This window comes from Dendrobates tinctorius, unplaced genomic scaffold (assembly GCF_039654945.1).
Source record: "Dendrobates tinctorius isolate UK_male_01 unplaced genomic scaffold, ASM3965494v1 ptg000081l, whole genome shotgun sequence".
Classification (NCBI taxonomy): Eukaryota; Metazoa; Chordata; class Amphibia; order Anura; family Dendrobatidae; genus Dendrobates; species Dendrobates tinctorius.
In genome coordinates, this window is record NW_027361749.1 from 7,800,058 (window position 1) to 7,818,085 (window position 18,028).

The window sequence follows — 18,028 nt, forward strand, 5'->3', positions numbered from 1 at the left end:
GCCCACGTTGCGTTTGCCGTTGCGGAAACGCTTAAAAAACGCTAGGTAAAAAGCATCCCATGCAGTCCTATGGGATTCCGCAATTCCTGTGCCAATGCTGTGGATTTTTCCATTGCAGAATCACATAGCGGAAAAATCCGCAGCATGTCCATTAATTTGGCGGAATCGCGGTGATTCCCCGCCATAGGATTGCATTGAAACACTCACTTTACGCATGTGGCTATGCCCACCATGCGTAAAGTGAGCGCTCCATGCACTTTGGTAACATTGCCCTGTAGTTACCTGTCTAGGAGTGTCCCTGCAGCTCCTGGCTCTGTGGTGCTGAGGCCACGCCCCCAGCAGTCACATGCTTCAGGTCCTGTGAGCTTGGAGCATGCGTCGTCACCACTGAGACGCAGGTATCTTTGTGCACAGTCTTTGTACTCAGAACACGCGCACTGGCTCAGTGAGCAAGTGCAGTGCGGTGTTCTTGACAGCACCATAATGTATCATTAAAAACATCAGCTCGGCACGCAAAAAATTAGCCCTCACCCAACCCGAGATCACGAAAAATGGAGACGCTACGGGTTTCGGAAAATGGCGCATTTTTTTTTTTTTAGCAAACTTTGGAATTTTTTTTCACCACTTAGATAAAAAAGAACCTAGACATGTTTGGTGTCTATGAACTCGTAATGACCTTGAGAATAATAATGGCAGGTCAGCATTCATTGAACCTAGTAAAAAGGAAAAACAAAAAACGTGTGCGATTGCACTTCTTTGCAATTTCACTGCACTTGGAATTTTTTTTCCTGTTTTCTGTTACACGACATGGTAAAACCAATGGTGTCAATCAAATGTATAACTCGTCCCACAAAAAACAAGCCCTCACATGGCCATATTGATGGAAAAATAAAAAAAGTTATGGCTCTGGGAAGATGGGGAGCGAAAAACGAAAATGCAAAACCGAAAAAAGCTCCAGTCATGAAGGGGTTAAAAAAGTTAAGACATAGCATATTCATTCTTTACACTTCTAAGTATAGAGCAGAGACGTTGCAGCAAAAATGACTGAAAAGACGCTTCAGGAAAATGACCCCCAGCATTTTCTGAAGCATTTTCACCTTTAGGTTGTGTGCCCACGTTGCATTTGCCGTTGCGGAAAAGCTTAAACGCTAGGTAAAAAGCATCCCATGCAGTCCTATGGGATTCCGCAATTACTGTGCCAATGCTGTGGATTTTTCCATTGCAGAATCACATAGCGGAAAAATCCGCAGCATGTCCATTAATTTGGCGGAATCGCGGTGATTCCCCGCCATAGGATTGCATTGAAACACTCACTTTACGCATGTGGCTATGCCCACCATGCGTAAAGTGAGCGCTTCATGTGCAGGGTCTGGAGGTGAGGAGACTGTCCTCCATGCCCTGGGTACCATATTCCTGTAAAAAATAGAATTAAGATAAAAAGTAGGGATATACGTACCCTCTGTTGGCCCCCGGAGTTTTCAGCGGTGCACGCGGCGCTGCCGGCAAGTTCCGTTCCCAGGGATGCATTGCAAGAAACATCCCAGATGACGTCGCAGTCGCGAGACCGCTACGTCATCAGAGGTCATTTGCGCAATGCATCTCTGGGAACGAAAGTTGCCGGCAGCGTCGCTGAGGACTGGGAGAATTCCGGGGGCCGACAGAGGGTAAGTATATCTCCATTTTTTATTTTTTTTAACATTCTATCTTTTACTATTGATGCAGCATAGGCAGCATCAATAGTAAAAAGTTGGTCACACTATGCTTGACAAGTGTGACCAACCTGTCAATCACTTTTCCAAGCGATCCTTCAAATCACTTGGAAAAGCGCTAGCATTATTCAAGCTAAAAACGCTTGCAAAACGCTAGTGTTTTGCGGGAAAACACATGCGAATTCCACATGCGTTTTACCTGCGGCAGGGAGTTGTGGAAATGCTGCAGACAATTCCGCAGCATTTCTGCAACCTGGGCACATAGCCTTATAGGTACGTGCCCACGATCGGGAATAGCAGCAGTTTGGATGCAGCTCATCTGCGCTGGGTCCAAACCGCTGCGTTCTACGATAGAAGCACATTGGATGGGATTTACAGAAATCTCATGTTCTGTGCTTCTGTTTGATGTAAACTCAGCCGCAGTGCATGTCAGTTATCTGCAGCAGAGAACCTAGTCTCCACAACAGAAATGTCCACTCTAGAATGTATTGGATGCGGGAAATCCGCTGCATTTTGGAAGCAGCGGAGATTTGTCGAGTCCAAAGTGATGCTAGTTCCCGATCGTGGGAGTGTAGCCTAAGAGCTTTTTGTTGACGGAAGCATTTTTTGCAGCCCTCTGATTGGACGATATTTAGCTTCGAGTGGATTCCATTGGGATCTGCTACTATGAGGTGACATGCCCTTTCTGTTTTCCCGACAGGTGTTTTTTCAAATCCGAATTGGAAAAAATGCTTAGGCTAATTTCCGCAGCATTCCTGTAACTCCCTGCCACGGGTAAAACGCATGCGGAATTCACATGCGTATTCCCGAAAAACACTAGCGTTTTGCAAGTGTAATTAGCTTGCAGAATGCTAGCGTTTTCCAAGCGATCTGTAGCATTGCTTGGAAAACTGATTGACAGGTTGGTCACACTCGTCAAACACAGTGTTTGACAAGTGTGACCAACTTTTTACTATTGAGGCTGCCTATGCGGCATCAGTAGTAAAAAGATCTAATGTTAAAAATAATTAAAAAAAAAATCGTGATATTCTCACCTTCCAGCGTCCCCCGCAGCCTTCCCGATCCTCGCGATGCTCCCGGAAAGTCCCATTCCCAGTGATGCCTTGTGACAATGCATCTCACGAGACCGCTACGTCATCACAGGTCGTTGTCACAAGGCATCGCTGAGGCCTGGGAACGGGACTTGCCGGGAGCATCGCTGAGGCCTGGGAACGGGACTTGCCGGGAGCATCGCTGAGGCCAGGGAACGGGACTTGCTGGGAGCATCGCTGAGGCCTGGGAATGGGACTTGCCGGGAGCATCGATGAGGCCTGGGAACAGGACTTGCCGGGAGCATCGCTGAGGCCTGGGAATGGGACTTGCTGGGAGCATCGATGAGGCCTGGGAATGGGACTTGCTGGGAGCATTGCTGAGGCCTGGGAACGGGACTTGCCGGGAGCACCGCTGAGGCCTGGGAACGCTGCGGGGGCCACCAGAAGGTGAGAATATCACACTTTTTTATTTTAATTCTATTTTTTTACAGGGATATGGTACCCAGTCTCCTCTCCTTCAGCCCCTGGGTACCATCTGCACATTATCCGCTTACTTTGAGCATGGTGGGCTTAGCCGTGTGCGAAAAATAAGCATTAGCACAGCAATGCGGAATGCTATTGAATTTAATGGGTTGAGTTGTGTAAGCATTTTCGCGGTGAAAAAATGCGGCAAAACGCTTACAATCTGCAACGTGTGCACATACCTCAAATGAACGTGTCTTGTAACATAAAATAAACATTACATTAAACCGTATTGGGTCTTTTATTATTTATTTTTTACGGCTGTACAGCTAATGGCGGCATATGGACGTAAATATCAGAAATATCTTTATTCAGGGCCGACGTCAGCACCCAGCGCACCTGGGCAAAGCCGGGGCCCTGGCGAGACGAGGGAGCCCACTCACGCTGCCTGGGAATCGACACCTGTGGCCGCCGCCACGCCCCCCATGTACGACCCCATCCTCACCCTGCCAGAGACCGCACTGGCCACCGCAGCCCTAATAAATCCCAGCAATGACAACGCTCCTGCTGGGCTTCTCTGCAGGCACAGGACCTGCGAAGAGGTCACAGGAGGGGAGGAGTTGGGTCACATGATCAAGGCCCTCAGTGTATGCAGGACTTGGCTGTGCTGGCTATCATGCTGCTGGATGAGGTGAAGTTTATTATGTGTGGGGTCAGGAGGGGTTTACAGGGGGGATGTAGCAGAGCTGTGTGTGTACGGAGTAGAGCTGTGTGTGTATATGAGGTCTGGGGAGCGGAAGTGTGGGGCGCAGAGCAGCATGTGTATGGAGCGGAGCCGCGTGTGTACGAGATGTGGGGAACAGAGCCGCGTGTGTACGAGGTGTGGGGAGCAGAGCCGCGTGTGTACGAGGTGTACGGAGCGGAGCCACATGTGTACAAGGTGTGGGGAGCAGAGCCGCGTGTGTACGAGGTGTATGGAGCGGAGCCGCGTGTGTACGAGATGTGGGGAACAGAGTCGCGTGTGTACGAGATGTGGGGAACGGAGCCGCGTGTGTACGAGGTGTGGGGAGCGGAGCCGCGTGTGTACGAGATGTGGGGAGCGGAGCAGCGTGTGTACGAGGTGTACGGAGTGGAGCCGTGTATACGGAGCGGAGCTGCGTGTGTACGAGGTGTGGGGAGCGGAGCAGCGTGTGTACGGAGCCGAGCCGTGTGTGTACGGAGTGAAGACGTGTGTATGAGGTGTACGGCGCGGAGCCGTGTGTGTGGGGAGCGGAGCCACATGTGTAAAAGGTGTGGGGAGCAGAGCCGGAAGTGTACTGAGCGGAGTAGTGCGTGTACGAGGTGTATGGTGGGGAGCATTCATACCTCTCAACCATTCCAGGTCCAGCTGGACTGTCCTGATTTTGAGAGAGAGACTGCCCCAGCCGGGAGTTTACTTTTCCCACGGACACAGGAGTACACAGCGGAGCCCCGAGGAGCACTTTAAAACTCGCACGTGACTTTCTACCGGAAGTGTCGTCCTGGAAACTGACCGGAAATGAGGTAATTTTGGGAGGAGATTGTGATGGAACCATGGAGGCACTTCAGGGAATGCTTCAGATCCATCATCGTGTCCTTCGACAGCGTGAACAGCGGGATCGCCTTGGACTCGGGGATGTCGGCCATGTGAGCGGATCATGATATGTCCTGCATCAGGAGGCTCAGGTGGGCACTACAATGGGAGACGGGCTGCTATGGTATCTCTATAGAATCTTTCTCTCTGTTTCTTTCTCTCTCTCTGTTCTTTATTTCTCTCTATGTTCTTTCTCTCTAATCTTTTATTTTTTCTTTCTCTTTCCCCACTTTATTTCTCTCTGTTCTTTCTTTCTCTCTCTGTTCTTTCTTTCCCTTCTTTCTTTCTTTCTCCGTTCTTTTTCTTTCTCCGTTCTTTCTTTCCTCGCTTTCTCTCTCTGTTCTTTCTTTTTCTCTCTCTCTGTTCTTTCTTTCTTTGCAATCTTTCTTTCTCTCTCTGTTCTTTCTTTCTCCCTCTTTGTTCTTTCTTTCCCCTCTTTCTTTCTCTCTCCCTCTGTTCTTTTTTTCCCCTCTTTCTTTCATTTTCTCTGTTCTTTTTTTCTGTCCACGCTTACTTTCTCTCTGTTCTTTTTCTTTCTTTCTCTCTGGTCTTTCTTTCCCCTTTCTTTCTCTCTCTCTGTTCTTTCTTTCTCTCTCTGTTCTTTCTTTCCCCTCTTTCTTTCCTCTTTCTCTCTGTTAATTCTCCTTTCTTTCTCTTTCTCTCTGTTCTTTCTTTCCCTTTGATCTTTCTTTCTTTCCCCTCTTTCTTTCTCTGTTCTTTTTCTCTCTCTCTCTGTTCTTTCTTTCTCTCTCTGTTCTTTCTTTCTCTCTGTTCTTTCCCCTCTTTATTTCTCTTTCTTTCTCTCTACCTCTCTGTTCTTTCTTTCTTTCCCCTTTCTTTTTTATCTCTTTGTTCTTTTTTTCTGTCCACTCTTTCTTTCTCTCTCTCTCTAATCTTTCTTTATTTCTTTCTCTGTTCTTACTCTTTCTCTGTTCTTTCTTTCCCCTCTTTCTTTCTCTCTGTTCTTCCTTTCTTTCTCATCTTACCTTCATACGTACACTACTAATCAATAGCCTCCATCACATGAATGTGTTTTGCCACAGAGCGTGTGTCCGTGTGGATCACATGCATGTCCGTGTGATCCACACGGAGACAAGTCCGTTTTTTGGCCAGCACTACGGATGCCACACACAGGGCCGCAGCTATAATGAGGCAAGTTGAGGTGCTGAAGCGGCAGGCAGCAGGGGGCGGCATTATGCGCTCCTCTACCCGCAGCACCTACAATTTAGCGTCTGCACGCTGGTGCTGCGGTCGTGCAAGAGGCTGTAATTGATGAGATCACAGGAGGGAAGGAGTCAGGGCCCCCTGATCATGTGACCCCTGACTCCTCCCCTCCTGTGACCTCATCAAAGGTCCTGTAGTCGCTCCTCTCATCTGTAGCGTCTTCAATCCGGATATCATGTGACCCTGGCTCCTACCCTCCTATGACCTCATCACAGGTCCTGTGCGCATCAGCCCTTGTTTTATGCAGGACTCTGCTGTCTGTGCTGGCTGTCATCGTCCTGGATGAGAGAAGTTTATTTGTGGGGTCAGGGGGGTTTACAGGGTGCATGTAGCAGAGCCGCGAGTGTGTGAGGTGTACGTAGCAGAGCTGCAAGTGTACGAGGTGTACGGAGCGGAGACGTGTACGGAGTGGAGCTGTGTGTGTGCGAGGTGTACGGAGCGGAGCCGTGTGTACGAGGTATAAGGAGCAGAGCCGCGTGTGTATGAGGTGTAAGGAGCAGAGCCACGTGTGGACGAGGAACGAGGTGCACGGAGCAGAGCTGCACGTGTACGAGGTGTACGGGGCAGAGCCGCACGTGTACGAGGTGTACGGAGTGGAGCCGTGTGTGTGTACAGAGCAGAGCCTCGAGTGTGCGAGGTGTACGGAGCGGAGCCGCGTGTGTACGAGGTGTACGGAGCGGAGCCGCGTGTGTACGAGGTGTACGGAGTGGAGCCGCGTGTGTACGAGGTGTATGGAGCGGAGCCGCGTGTGTACGAGGTGTACGGAGCGGAGCCGCGTGTGTACGAGGTGCACGGAGCGGAGCCGCGTGTGTACGAGGTGTAAGGAGCGGAGCCGTGTGTGTGTGTACAAGGTGTACGGAGCGGAGCCGCGCGTGTGGGAGGTGCACGGAACAGAGCTGCACGTGTACGAGGTGTACGTTGTAGAGATGTGTACGGAGCGGAGCTGTATGTTTGTATGGAGCGGAGCTGTGTGTTTGTACGAGGTGTACGGAGCAGAGATGTATACGGAGTGGAGCTGTGTGTGTACACGGAGCGGAGCCGTGTGTGTGTACGGAGCAGAGCTGCAAGTGTGTGGGGTGTGCGGAGCTGTGTGTGTGCGAGGTGTACGGAGTAGTGCCACGTGTGTGGGAGGTGTAAGGAGCAGAGCCACATGTGTACGAGGTGTACGGAGCAGAGATGTGTACAGAGCAGAGCCGTGTGTACGGAGCGGAGCTGTGTGTATACGCGGAGCAGCGCGTGTGCGAGGTGTACGGAGCGGAGCAGCGCGTGTGCGAGGTGTATGGAGCGGAGCAGCGCGTGTGCGAGGTGTACGGAGCGAGCAGTGCGTGTGTGAGGTGTACAGAGCAGCGCATGTGCGAGGTGTACAGAGCGGAGCTGCACGTGTACAGAGCAGAGTCGCGTGTGTGTGAGGTGTATGGAGCGGAACCGCGTGTGTACGAGGTGTATGGAGCAAAGTCGCATGTGTACAAGGTTTACGGAGTGGAGCCATTTGTGTACAAGGTTTACACAGCGTGGCCACGTGTGTACAAGGTGTACGGAGCAGAGCTGCATGTGTACGAGGTTTATGGAGTGGAGCCATGTGTGTACTGAGTGTAGCCGTGTGTGTGTGCGAGGTGTACAGAACAGAGCCATGTGTGTATGAGGCATAAAAAGCGGAACCGTGTGTGTATGATGTATGTGGAGCCATACATGTACAAGGTGTATGGTGGGGAGCATTCATACCTCCCAGTGGAACAGTCCCGATTTTGAGAGAGATTCTGCCCCACTGCCCCGGCTGGGAGCTTACTTTTCCCGCGGACACAGGAGTACACGGCGGAGCCCGGAGGATCACTTTAAAATTCGCACGTGACGTTCCACCGGAAGTGACGTGCTAGAAGCTGACTGGAAATGAAGTAATTTCGGGAGGAGATTGTGACGTAACCATGGAGGCACTTCAGGGAATGCTTCAGATGCATCACCGTATCCTCCCCCAACAGCGTGGACAGCAGGATCGCCGTGGACTCTGGATGTCGGCAATGTGAGGAGATCATGATATGTCCTGCATCGGGAGGCTCAGGTGGGCACTACAGTGGGAGCCGGGCTGCTATAGTATCTTTATAGAATCTTTCATTCTCTCTCTGTTTCTTTCCTTCTTCTTTCTTTCTTTATTTATTTCCCCTCTTTCTTTCTTTCTTTCTCTCTCTCTTCTTTCCCCTCTTTCTTTCTCTCTCTGTTCTTTCTTTCCTTCTCTCTGTATTCTTTTTCTCTCTGTTCTTTCTTTCTTTTCCTCAGTACCAGTCAGTGTGCCCACAGTACCAGTTGAATAAGAGGGGTAGGAAACTAGGTGGCATTGGTCACATTGAGCCTCTCATACTTTTTACTGGTGTATAATCATATGCCCTGAGCACCCCCATAAAGTGGGCCAGCGCCAGACAACAGGGTACAAACAAATCACTATTACTATCAGTCCAAGTGGACCATTATATAGGTAAAGTTAATGATGTCCCTGTGCCAAGCACTGCGGAGGATCAGAATACACTGAGGAGACCAGAACAGCTGGGTTTGGGTAGAATTATATGGGGCCCATTACACTGTATGAAGTAATATATGGTGCCCATTATGCTGTACGAAGTAATTTATGGTGCCTATTATGCTGTATGAAGTAAAATATAGGGCCCATTATGCTGTATGAAGTAATATATGGGGCCCATTATACTGTATGAAGTAATATATGGTGCCTATTATGCTGTATGAAGTAAAATATGGGGCCCATTATACTGTATGAAGTAATATATGGTGCCTATTATGCTGTATGAAGTAATATATGGGGCCCATTATACTGTATGCAGTAATATATGGGGCCCATAATACTGTATGAAGTAATATATGGGGCCCATTATACTGTATGAAGTAATATATGGTGCCTACTATTCTGTATGAAGTAATATATGGTGCCTATTATGCTGTATGAAGTAAAATATGGGGCCCATTATACTGTATGAAGTAATATATGGTGCCTATTATTCTGTATGAAGTAATATATGGGGCCCATTATACTGTATGCAGTAATATATGGGGCCCATAATACTGTATGAAGTAATATATGGTGCCTACTATTCTGTATGAAGTAATATATGGTGCCTATTATGCTGTATGAAGTAAAATATGGGGCCCATTATACTGTATGAAGTAATATATGGGGCCCATAATACTGTATGAAGTAATATATGGGGCCCATTATACTGTATGCAGTAATATATGGGGCCCATAATACTGTATGAAGTAATATATGGTGCCTACTATTCTGTATGAAGTAATATATGGTGCCTATTATGCTGTATGAAGTAAAATATGGGGCCCATTATACTGTATGAAGTAATATATGGTGCCTATTATTCTGTATGAAGTAATATATGGGGCCCATTATACTGTATGAAGTAATATATGGGGCCCATAATACTGTATGAAGTAATATATGGGGCCCATTATACTGTATGCAGTAATACATGGGGCCCATTATACTGTATGAAGTAATATATGGGGCCCATAATACTGTATGAAGTAATATATGGGGCCCATTATACTGTATGAAGTAATATATGGGGTCCATTATACTGTATGAAGTAATATATGGGGCTCATTATACTGTATGGCCATTATGTGGGGATAGGGGATGACTTTCTGTTTGTTGTGGATCTGACCGCTGGGACCCCCATGATCCTAGGTAACATAGCTTTGGAGAGCACCATGTAAATGGAGCTGTGGTCAGTCATACGCACTGTGGCGCCATTCACATGTGGCTCTTCAAATAACTCCTTTAAGAGAGTGTTGCTCCCGTATGTGCGTGTCATGGCGCTGACATCCTTGTGTTTGGACACTTTTTTTCTATTTATCTAAATTAAAATGTCCACTATTGTACTCAGTGTTACAGGTTAGATATGAGAATGCACTTTGTGTGTGGGGGGGCATTTTGCTGTCGCCTCAGGCAGCAGGGAGGCTAGGTTCACCCCTGGCCACAGGGCATGAATCGTGGTATGTGTTAAAGGGGGGCCCACAGAGACACTGGGGCCCTCAAAAGCCTGGAGCCGGCCCTGCCTTTATTTTGATCTGGACACATTTGCCATCCACTCGTGTGACGCCATGAGAGGCCGCCCCTCAGTGCAGGGAGTCCCCGGCTGCTCTCACCATGTGGTCGGCGTCTCCTTTGTTGCTGACGGGGTGACAATGTGCTCCGCCTGCAGCTCCATCACTGGTGCGGCCGGGGGAGGAGGAGGACGCCGCGGCTGGAGCGCTGCCACCACCGAGCACATGCTGCCCCCAACAATAGCGGAGAGCGCCCATTGGTCGGAGCGGTGTAACCCGAGCGGCCGCTGCCTCACAGCCGCCTGTGCCCTCACAAAGGCTGCAGCCGCGGCTCCCTCACCTCGCAGACATGGGCTCCATACTCAGCAGCGACAGAGACCAAAAAGAAGACCCCAACCCCAGCTACGACTGCGCCGTGTGCCTGGAGGTGCTGAGCCGGCCGACGAGGACACGCTGCGGGCATGTGTGAGTTATTACCGGCTGCTCAGACTACGGCTCCTAAAGTGCAGATGCTGGGGGTTGTCATGTAGCTAATGTCTTTGGCCTCCATATCCAGCCAGTCCTGTGCAGGGTCTAGCCCCTGGTGTAGACCCCATTATGGTCTCTAATGTAGCCCCTTACTGTCTCTGCTGCGTCCTCGCCATAGTCCCACTATTGTCTCCGCTAGCCCCACTATGGTCCTGCCCGTACAGCGCACACTGTACACCAGTTATCGGGGTCTTTCTACACTTTTTACCTAAACTTGCTTCAGTTCTGAACACGTGCAGTTTATACTGAGCAGCTGTCAGCAACACACCAAGATCCATGACCCCACAGCCCAGGACATGTCTCCCCCTTACACATGGCTGCTCCGCTAGATGTCCCACTGGTCATTATCTTCCCAATTACACCTGTTGGAAACGTCAGGAGGCCGCCATACAGATATCCGCCATACACATACAGATGGATTTTACTTGTTTATATAGCGTCATTCCACAGCGCTTTACAGACATTATCAATGCTGTCCCCGATGGGACTCACAATCTAGAATCCCTATCAGTATGTCTGGCTTGAGACCTGAGAACCCCGGAGGAAACCGACACAAACACGGGGAGATCATACAAGCTCCTCGTAGATGTTGTCCTTGGTGGGATTTCAACCCAGGACCCCAGTGCTGAAAGACTGCAGTGCTAACCACTGAGCCACCCTGTCGGCCAGAGCTGAAATCGTCTAGTTAGGCCACCCGGGGTCTTCAGAGCTGCTGTAGATGAGGGTCCGTACACCTTCCTGACATTACTTCTACTCTACAGCTGTGTATATGAAGCAGCCAAACACCCAGTCCTAGCTCCGTAGAAGGCAGTGGGCCACAAGGCAGTCACGCTCGTCTAGGGACACACTGCATTTCTGGTCCGCAGCCTCGGGGTACAGTCCCATTAGATGCGGTTATCCATAGGGATCTATTGTAAAATAGCGTATCCCGTTCTGTTAGTGTATTTTTTTGTATTGAAATATGCAGTCTACAGCGCTTTCCTAGGTAGTTAAACAAACAGTATGCAGGAGGACACAAGGACACACTTGTGCCCCCCAGCTGGTGAATGGAGACCTTATTTATACATCTGTGAAAGCTCCTGACCGATGAGTGCACAGACGCAGTGTGCACTCTTACCCACTTTTGGGAGTTACGTCACATGACTGGAGGCGTCTGGTACCATTTACTGTCTTTGGGGTTATGGTATGGCAATGGTAGTCATAGATCAGCTGCCACCTACAATGCATTTAGGATAGTGGTGACTTTTTATGGAGCACAGAGGACCAGGGAATGTGTTTCCTCTGCACCCACATAGCTGTGCCCCTTGTGGGGTCTACTTCTCTACCAGGCGTATAGATGGACAGTTGCTGTTAGCCTTTGGGCTGATCTTACATCACTTCAGTTTTAGGATTAATGGGAGTCCGGCAGGCTGTGGTCACGTTCCGTCGAGTTGCCGGTGGCACACTGACTGGTGGCCATGCAGCGTGGGGCACAGCAGTGCCCTTTGTTCTTTATTCTGTACTACAGTATGGTGCGTTGTGGAGAATCAGTAGTCACAGCTCTGACCTACATTCCCTGAGAAAATCTCACATTGTTCTTTGTCCTGCCCTCCAGCTAAGTAAGGGAGGTCACACATAGTTCTGCTGCTGTCATCGGGGACCGCACGGTCCAGGCAGCAGGTTGTTTCTTGTTTTCAGGGACACTTCATGTGTGCAAAATTATACTTTACAACTGATCTGCTACACTTGTAAAATACACTGTTTGGTGGCTCGTGGTTTATCACCGTTAGTGGATTCTGGTGACTCCGTTGGGCCTTGATCTGATCACATTCGTGGCCTCCATACATGCTGAGGCATAAATGTAGAATGGACCTGTCACTTGACTGGTGTAGTGTACTAAGTTTTTACATACCAATTTTTTTTTTTTTTTTTTTTTTACTAATGTATGCCAAACAGACAGAGGCCAAACGTAATGTGAAATTAGCCTAAGGCCGGTTTCACACGCTCAGCGTTCACAGTCCAAATACAGCCTGCAAAATCCAGACCGGCCACTGGTCTCCTGATCCCAAATCTTATATATACTTTATATATATCTTATATATACCCTGTGGTCTGTACTCGGATTGTGAATGTGGGATGTGTGAGACCTGCTTTATGTGCGTGGTGGCCCCGGCCTGTGCCCACAAAGCAGTTGTCTGTGCATAATTATGGTGAGCTTGTTATGTATACGGCTGATTTCAGGCCACATTCACACGAAACCATTCCAATAGCCAGGTAGCCCATTAGTCTCTGTATATGCAACTTCTTGGGAATTTGGATCAACTGGTGTGGCTATTGTGTGTGCCCAAAAGCCACTGGGATGTTTTCGCTTGCACTTGTGGGCTCGCCGGCCCTGCACTCGTGGGCTCGGTCTCACCCTTACATGGTAACTGCTCCGTGGGACCATACCCATCATGTCTTTAGAATAGCGAATAACTTGGCCAGTAAAAAATTATTTTGACTTGGAGACTGGTCTCGGTGGCTCCTAATGGGGTCAATAGCATGTTGTGACTTTTGAAGTTTCATATTCATACATACACATGAACTGAGAGTCTTATAGATAAAACTGTCATTTCCAGGATGTACTTGTCATTCTAGATACAGATTTGCACTTGTCTTACATCTTACATTGGTCATAAATATTCACTGATTGTCCCTTTACACAAAGCAAGTAACCAGAATTATTATTATGCATTTATATAGAGCCATTTATTCCATGGTGCTTTACATGTGAAAAGGGGAAATATAGACAAGTATAGTAAACATGTGTAAGACAAGGGACACACAAGTACATAAGTAGAGGGGACCCTGCCCGTGAGGGCTCACAGTCTACAGGGATGGGTGAGGATACAGTAGGAGAGGGTAGAGCAGGTCGTGCGGTGGTTCAGTAGACTGAGGATCATTGCAGGCTGTAGGCTTGTCGGAACAGGTGGGTCTTCAGTTTCTTCTCTCAGATTGTCCCATTCATTACATCTGTCTGCACATTAGGATTTTCCCACCTTACTAAGTGAGAGCATATGGCTTGTATATGCCATCATGGTTGTTTGCTGGGGCTTGGGTAGAGCGTGTGGGGGTACTGAAGTCCATGCCCTTTACTGTTCCTGAGTATGAGGGGACTACAGCAGGCCACATTCATATGACCGAGGCCATGCTGTAGACCCCTAAAGAGGGAACACTTTCATGCTTGTGTATTGCGGCAGCAGGATAAGTGACTTCCTTTGACTTTGCTTATTATGATAGAAATTGTGGAATGAACTGACACATTGGATCCTGCCTGATTCAACATGGAAAGTCTTCAGCAATCTCACAGAAGTTCAGGATGGATTTATCTGTGTCTCTCTCTGTAATCCAGTTGTATGAGTTAGGGCTAACTGTGCCCTGGGCGAAGAGTCTCCTTCCTTTTCGGGCCTGTTCAGACAAGCTAATAATTGTGAACTGATTGTTTCCTGATTAAACAACCAACAATCAATCCCAGAAAACTCATTCTCTGCAGCATAAAATTGTGTGTAAACAGGGACCTGTGTGGCCAAAACCAGGATCTTTACTCCCCCAGAATGATCCTATTAACAGCTGTTCTGTGCGTGTGTCAGTGTGGTTGGTAGCTGGTCAATAAGCGACCACCAGTTGGTTCGCGTTTAGTTGACTGGCGGTTGCGTAGTGGCTTTGATCGGGCAATGTAAAGGGGCCGTCATCCACATAACTCTCCCTAGTGGCTGAGCTGAATGCTCGTGTTTATGACCTCAGGGTGATCGCTGATGGATGACTTTAGTGGGTATAGTGATACAAGGAAACGCATGAGACACAACACCATATTGTAGAGATCTGCTCCCCTAGATGCAGTGCATCTAGCCGAGAATACCCCATAATATGGCGCCACATTGATAAAAATCGGCTCAAGCACCAAATCTAGATGAAAATTGGATCCAAAGCTCTGATTAAAAATGGTCATTTTTTTTTCTCGAATGAGGTCATACCCAGGTTCATATACATGTATAAATATGTCAGTGTTTGCCAAGATAATGTCTACAATGTTGTACTTTTTATCTTATTTTGCTTGTTCAGCAACACTTTGGCTGATTAGGCAAATAAGTGTTTCGTAAAGCGAGGCGAGTAAGCAGGACCTCCATGTAAAGCAGCTGCCGTGTCCATCCTGTTGACGTGTTCCATAGGGTTCAAGTTGCAAATGGCTTGTATTTGTTTTACTGTCGTTCACTTACAGACAGAAGCTTTACTGTGGATTCAAGGAAATGACATCATATGAAGAAAAACACAGGCCGCATCCTGAAACAATACAATGAGTGGGAGAACGGCAAGACTAAGGATGATGCCAGAGACATGACTGTGAATATTGCAGGAAGCAACAATGCACAAAGAACGTTATGTCCCTTATGTCTGTGTCACATCTTGGCATTTCTTACTACAAGACATGATAAAATAGCCTAAAGTAGAGCGAGATGTAACCTAAAGTATCTGACCCCTCTGCAACGTCTGTACTAGCCCCCAACTATCATGTGCTGTTCACAGTCCAGCCGTCCTATGTGTCTTGGAGGACAGGTCAGATCATTGGTTCCTGCAGGAGATGAGCTGGTGACAGTGGTGTGTGTCAGCTACTCGCCGACCATTGACGTTAGATTAAGAGATTGTCCTATGTTGGGAATATATCTTACAGAATATACCATACGTTTGACAGGAGTGCTTTCATTACTATGTTTTAACCCATTGCTCAAGGTCAGGACTGGAGCGCTGGCTGCTCGTGTGCAGCTCTCTTCATTGATAGGGGACCTCCTCAAATTGCAGAGTGAGCTTACCCTACTAAAGCAGAATCTTATTACTTGCCTTTTATTAACTGTGGTCATACAAATATGAACTACTTATTGAATTTTCTTGTTGGAGTCTGGAACACTGTCTGCTCTGTAAGCAAGAAATGTACTAATTTTCCTTTCACGAAGTGTAAAATCTTGTTACTTTGGAAAGTATGTGGGACCATTCGTATATGACCTTGTAGTCACCGCTGGTTATTATTCATCATAGCTTTAGTTAGGAGACATTCTAGGCTTGTCACTTTTCTTTCCTCTAGAGATGGTTTGATGTTTTAAAGAGAACCTGTGATCAGGATCATCCATGTTAAACTAAAGGTATGGGCAGAATGTCACCGTCATACTGATCTAATCCATAGGTTTAATGTAAAAATCTGCAGCCTGGTATTCGTTAAATCATCATGATAAAATGGTCTTCAGGCAAATGGTGCCGGAGGTGGCGCATGCGCAGAATGAGATCTCGGCTCATCATTAAGCCTGACAGAGGTCAAACATGTAGGTGCACCCATCCTTAGACAATGTGCACACCATACCTATACCATAATCCCTGAGTGCACAAAGTCTCAGAGCTAACTGGTTACCATACATTGCCCACTGTTCATCCTTGGTGCCATGTTTAGTTGTCTTTTACTGTAGGTTTTTAATCTTAGTGACTTCTCTTTGACATATTCTTTTCCCGGTGACCTTTTTACTTTTCTGAGTTTGGTTGAACTTTGGTTTGCTCTTCTGGTTATTTGTTTAGTGATGCCACTGATGCTTTTATCCAAAGCTCAGAATATTAGCTTGTCCATTTAGGATATTAACCAAACACAGCTGCTATTTTTCTCTGCATATCTTGTTTCTTCCATTAAGTGGGCCCCTCAGACTGTTTGTTAGCACACTTGGCCAGTTCAAACATATTGATCCGAGGAGCAGCTTGAGGTCACTGGGCTCCACTGCAGACTCTGTCCCCGGATCTATATCTTGTCGTGTATACCGTAGTGATACTCTATAAGTTATACCCGTCCCAGTTTGTCTTGGGGCATTTGTCATGGGAAGATCTGTGGATTTTCCAGTTGACTCTTGAGAAATCTGCTGCTGAAACAGTTTCTGTTGTGTCTTGGACAGAGGATCTGCTCACATTAATGGATCTATTCCATTAATTTCATAGAATCTGCAGTAATAATGAATAATACTGCGGTTTTTAAAAGCTCCAGCATGTTCATTATTGGATAAACCTTAGCCAGAACCTTCATGATTTTCATTGATTTAAAGCTACAGTTTTACATTAAGTTAGGTAACTTAGTAATACGTATGGAACTACAGGATCCGACTAGCACAGGACTTGCTTGTCGCCTGTATCTGTATATACAGAGCTGTTCATTGGAGCTGAAGACACAAATGTTGAGATATTTTTAAAGCGATTTTCCATAAATAAGTTTTGCATCACCATCAGCTTGCTCCAGTTAAAAGTAATAAACTTACCTCCACCCTCCCCTTCTCCAGTGATGTCTGTCGAAGCGCTCTTATTGTTGACAGGCTGCAGCAGTGACATCATGACTACAGTGCATGTGACCACTGCAGCCAGTCATTGGGCTCAGCAGTCCATTTCCAACTACATTGTCTTGGGATTGGCTACTGTAGTCATGTGCTGATTTTATTATTTGTAATTATTTGCGAAAAACATACATATGGCGGTTGTTTGATTTTGGATTACACATGATAATGAGCGATGGGGTCTTGCAATACATCACCGATTTGTTGCTCTTAGGGTATGTGCACACGCTGCGGATTTACCCGCGGATTTGTATGCCGCAACATATCAGACTCTCACCATCAACGGAAACCTTCAAGAAGAACCTGAAGACCCACCTGTTCCGTCAAGCCTACAGCCTGCAATGATCCTCGGTCTACTGAACCACCACACGACCTGCTCTACCCTCTCCTACTGTATCCTCACCCATCCCTGTAGACTGTGAGCCCTCGCGGGCAGGGTCCCCTCTCCTTATGTACTTATGTGTCCCTTGTCTTACACATGTTTATTATACTTGTCTATATTTCCCCTTTTCACATGTAAAGCGCCATGGAATAAATGGCACTATATAACTGCATAATAATAATAATGTGCGGAACCGCAGCTAAAATGACCTGCAGATTGGCCTGCGGTTTTCCCCTGCACTTTGACACCTGGACAATGGAATAGGTGGCAAACCGCAGCGGAATCCGCAGAAAGAATTGTCATTTCTTTCTGCGGATTCAAAACCGCAGCTTTTCCATAGTTGAAAAACCGCAGCATTTGCACTGCGGATTGTAAATCCCATAGACTATAATGATACTGTACACGGTCTGCAGAACTGCTGTGGATCCGCAGAGGCGGAATCCGCAGCGTGTGCACATAGCCTTACAGACTAAAACCTCTGCTGCTGTTGTAAATATGTGCCTGTGATTTTGACTATTAAATGAAGCCGACTGGATTTAGTTCCATATTGTGACGATCGCAATCGACATTCACAATTATTGAATAAAAATGTGGAGCCGCACATATTACCACATTGTGTCAAGCCCCCCTACTCATTTACTATAATG

General features: G+C 47.4%; 1 protein-coding gene across 1 annotated transcript in view; it reads left to right on the plus strand.

Annotated features, from left to right (window-relative positions):
• The first annotated feature begins 10,145 nt into the window (after positions 1-10,145).
• The window catches only part of RNF125 (ring finger protein 125), a 32,511-nt gene continuing 24,628 nt past the window's right edge, over positions 10,146-18,028 (plus strand). The window contains 3 exon segments of the mRNA XM_073583715.1: positions 10,146-10,395; positions 10,398-10,418; positions 10,421-10,565. Coding sequence (XP_073439816.1) covers positions 10,158-10,395; positions 10,398-10,418; positions 10,421-10,565 — 404 coding nt within the window. The 5' untranslated portion in view covers positions 10,146-10,157.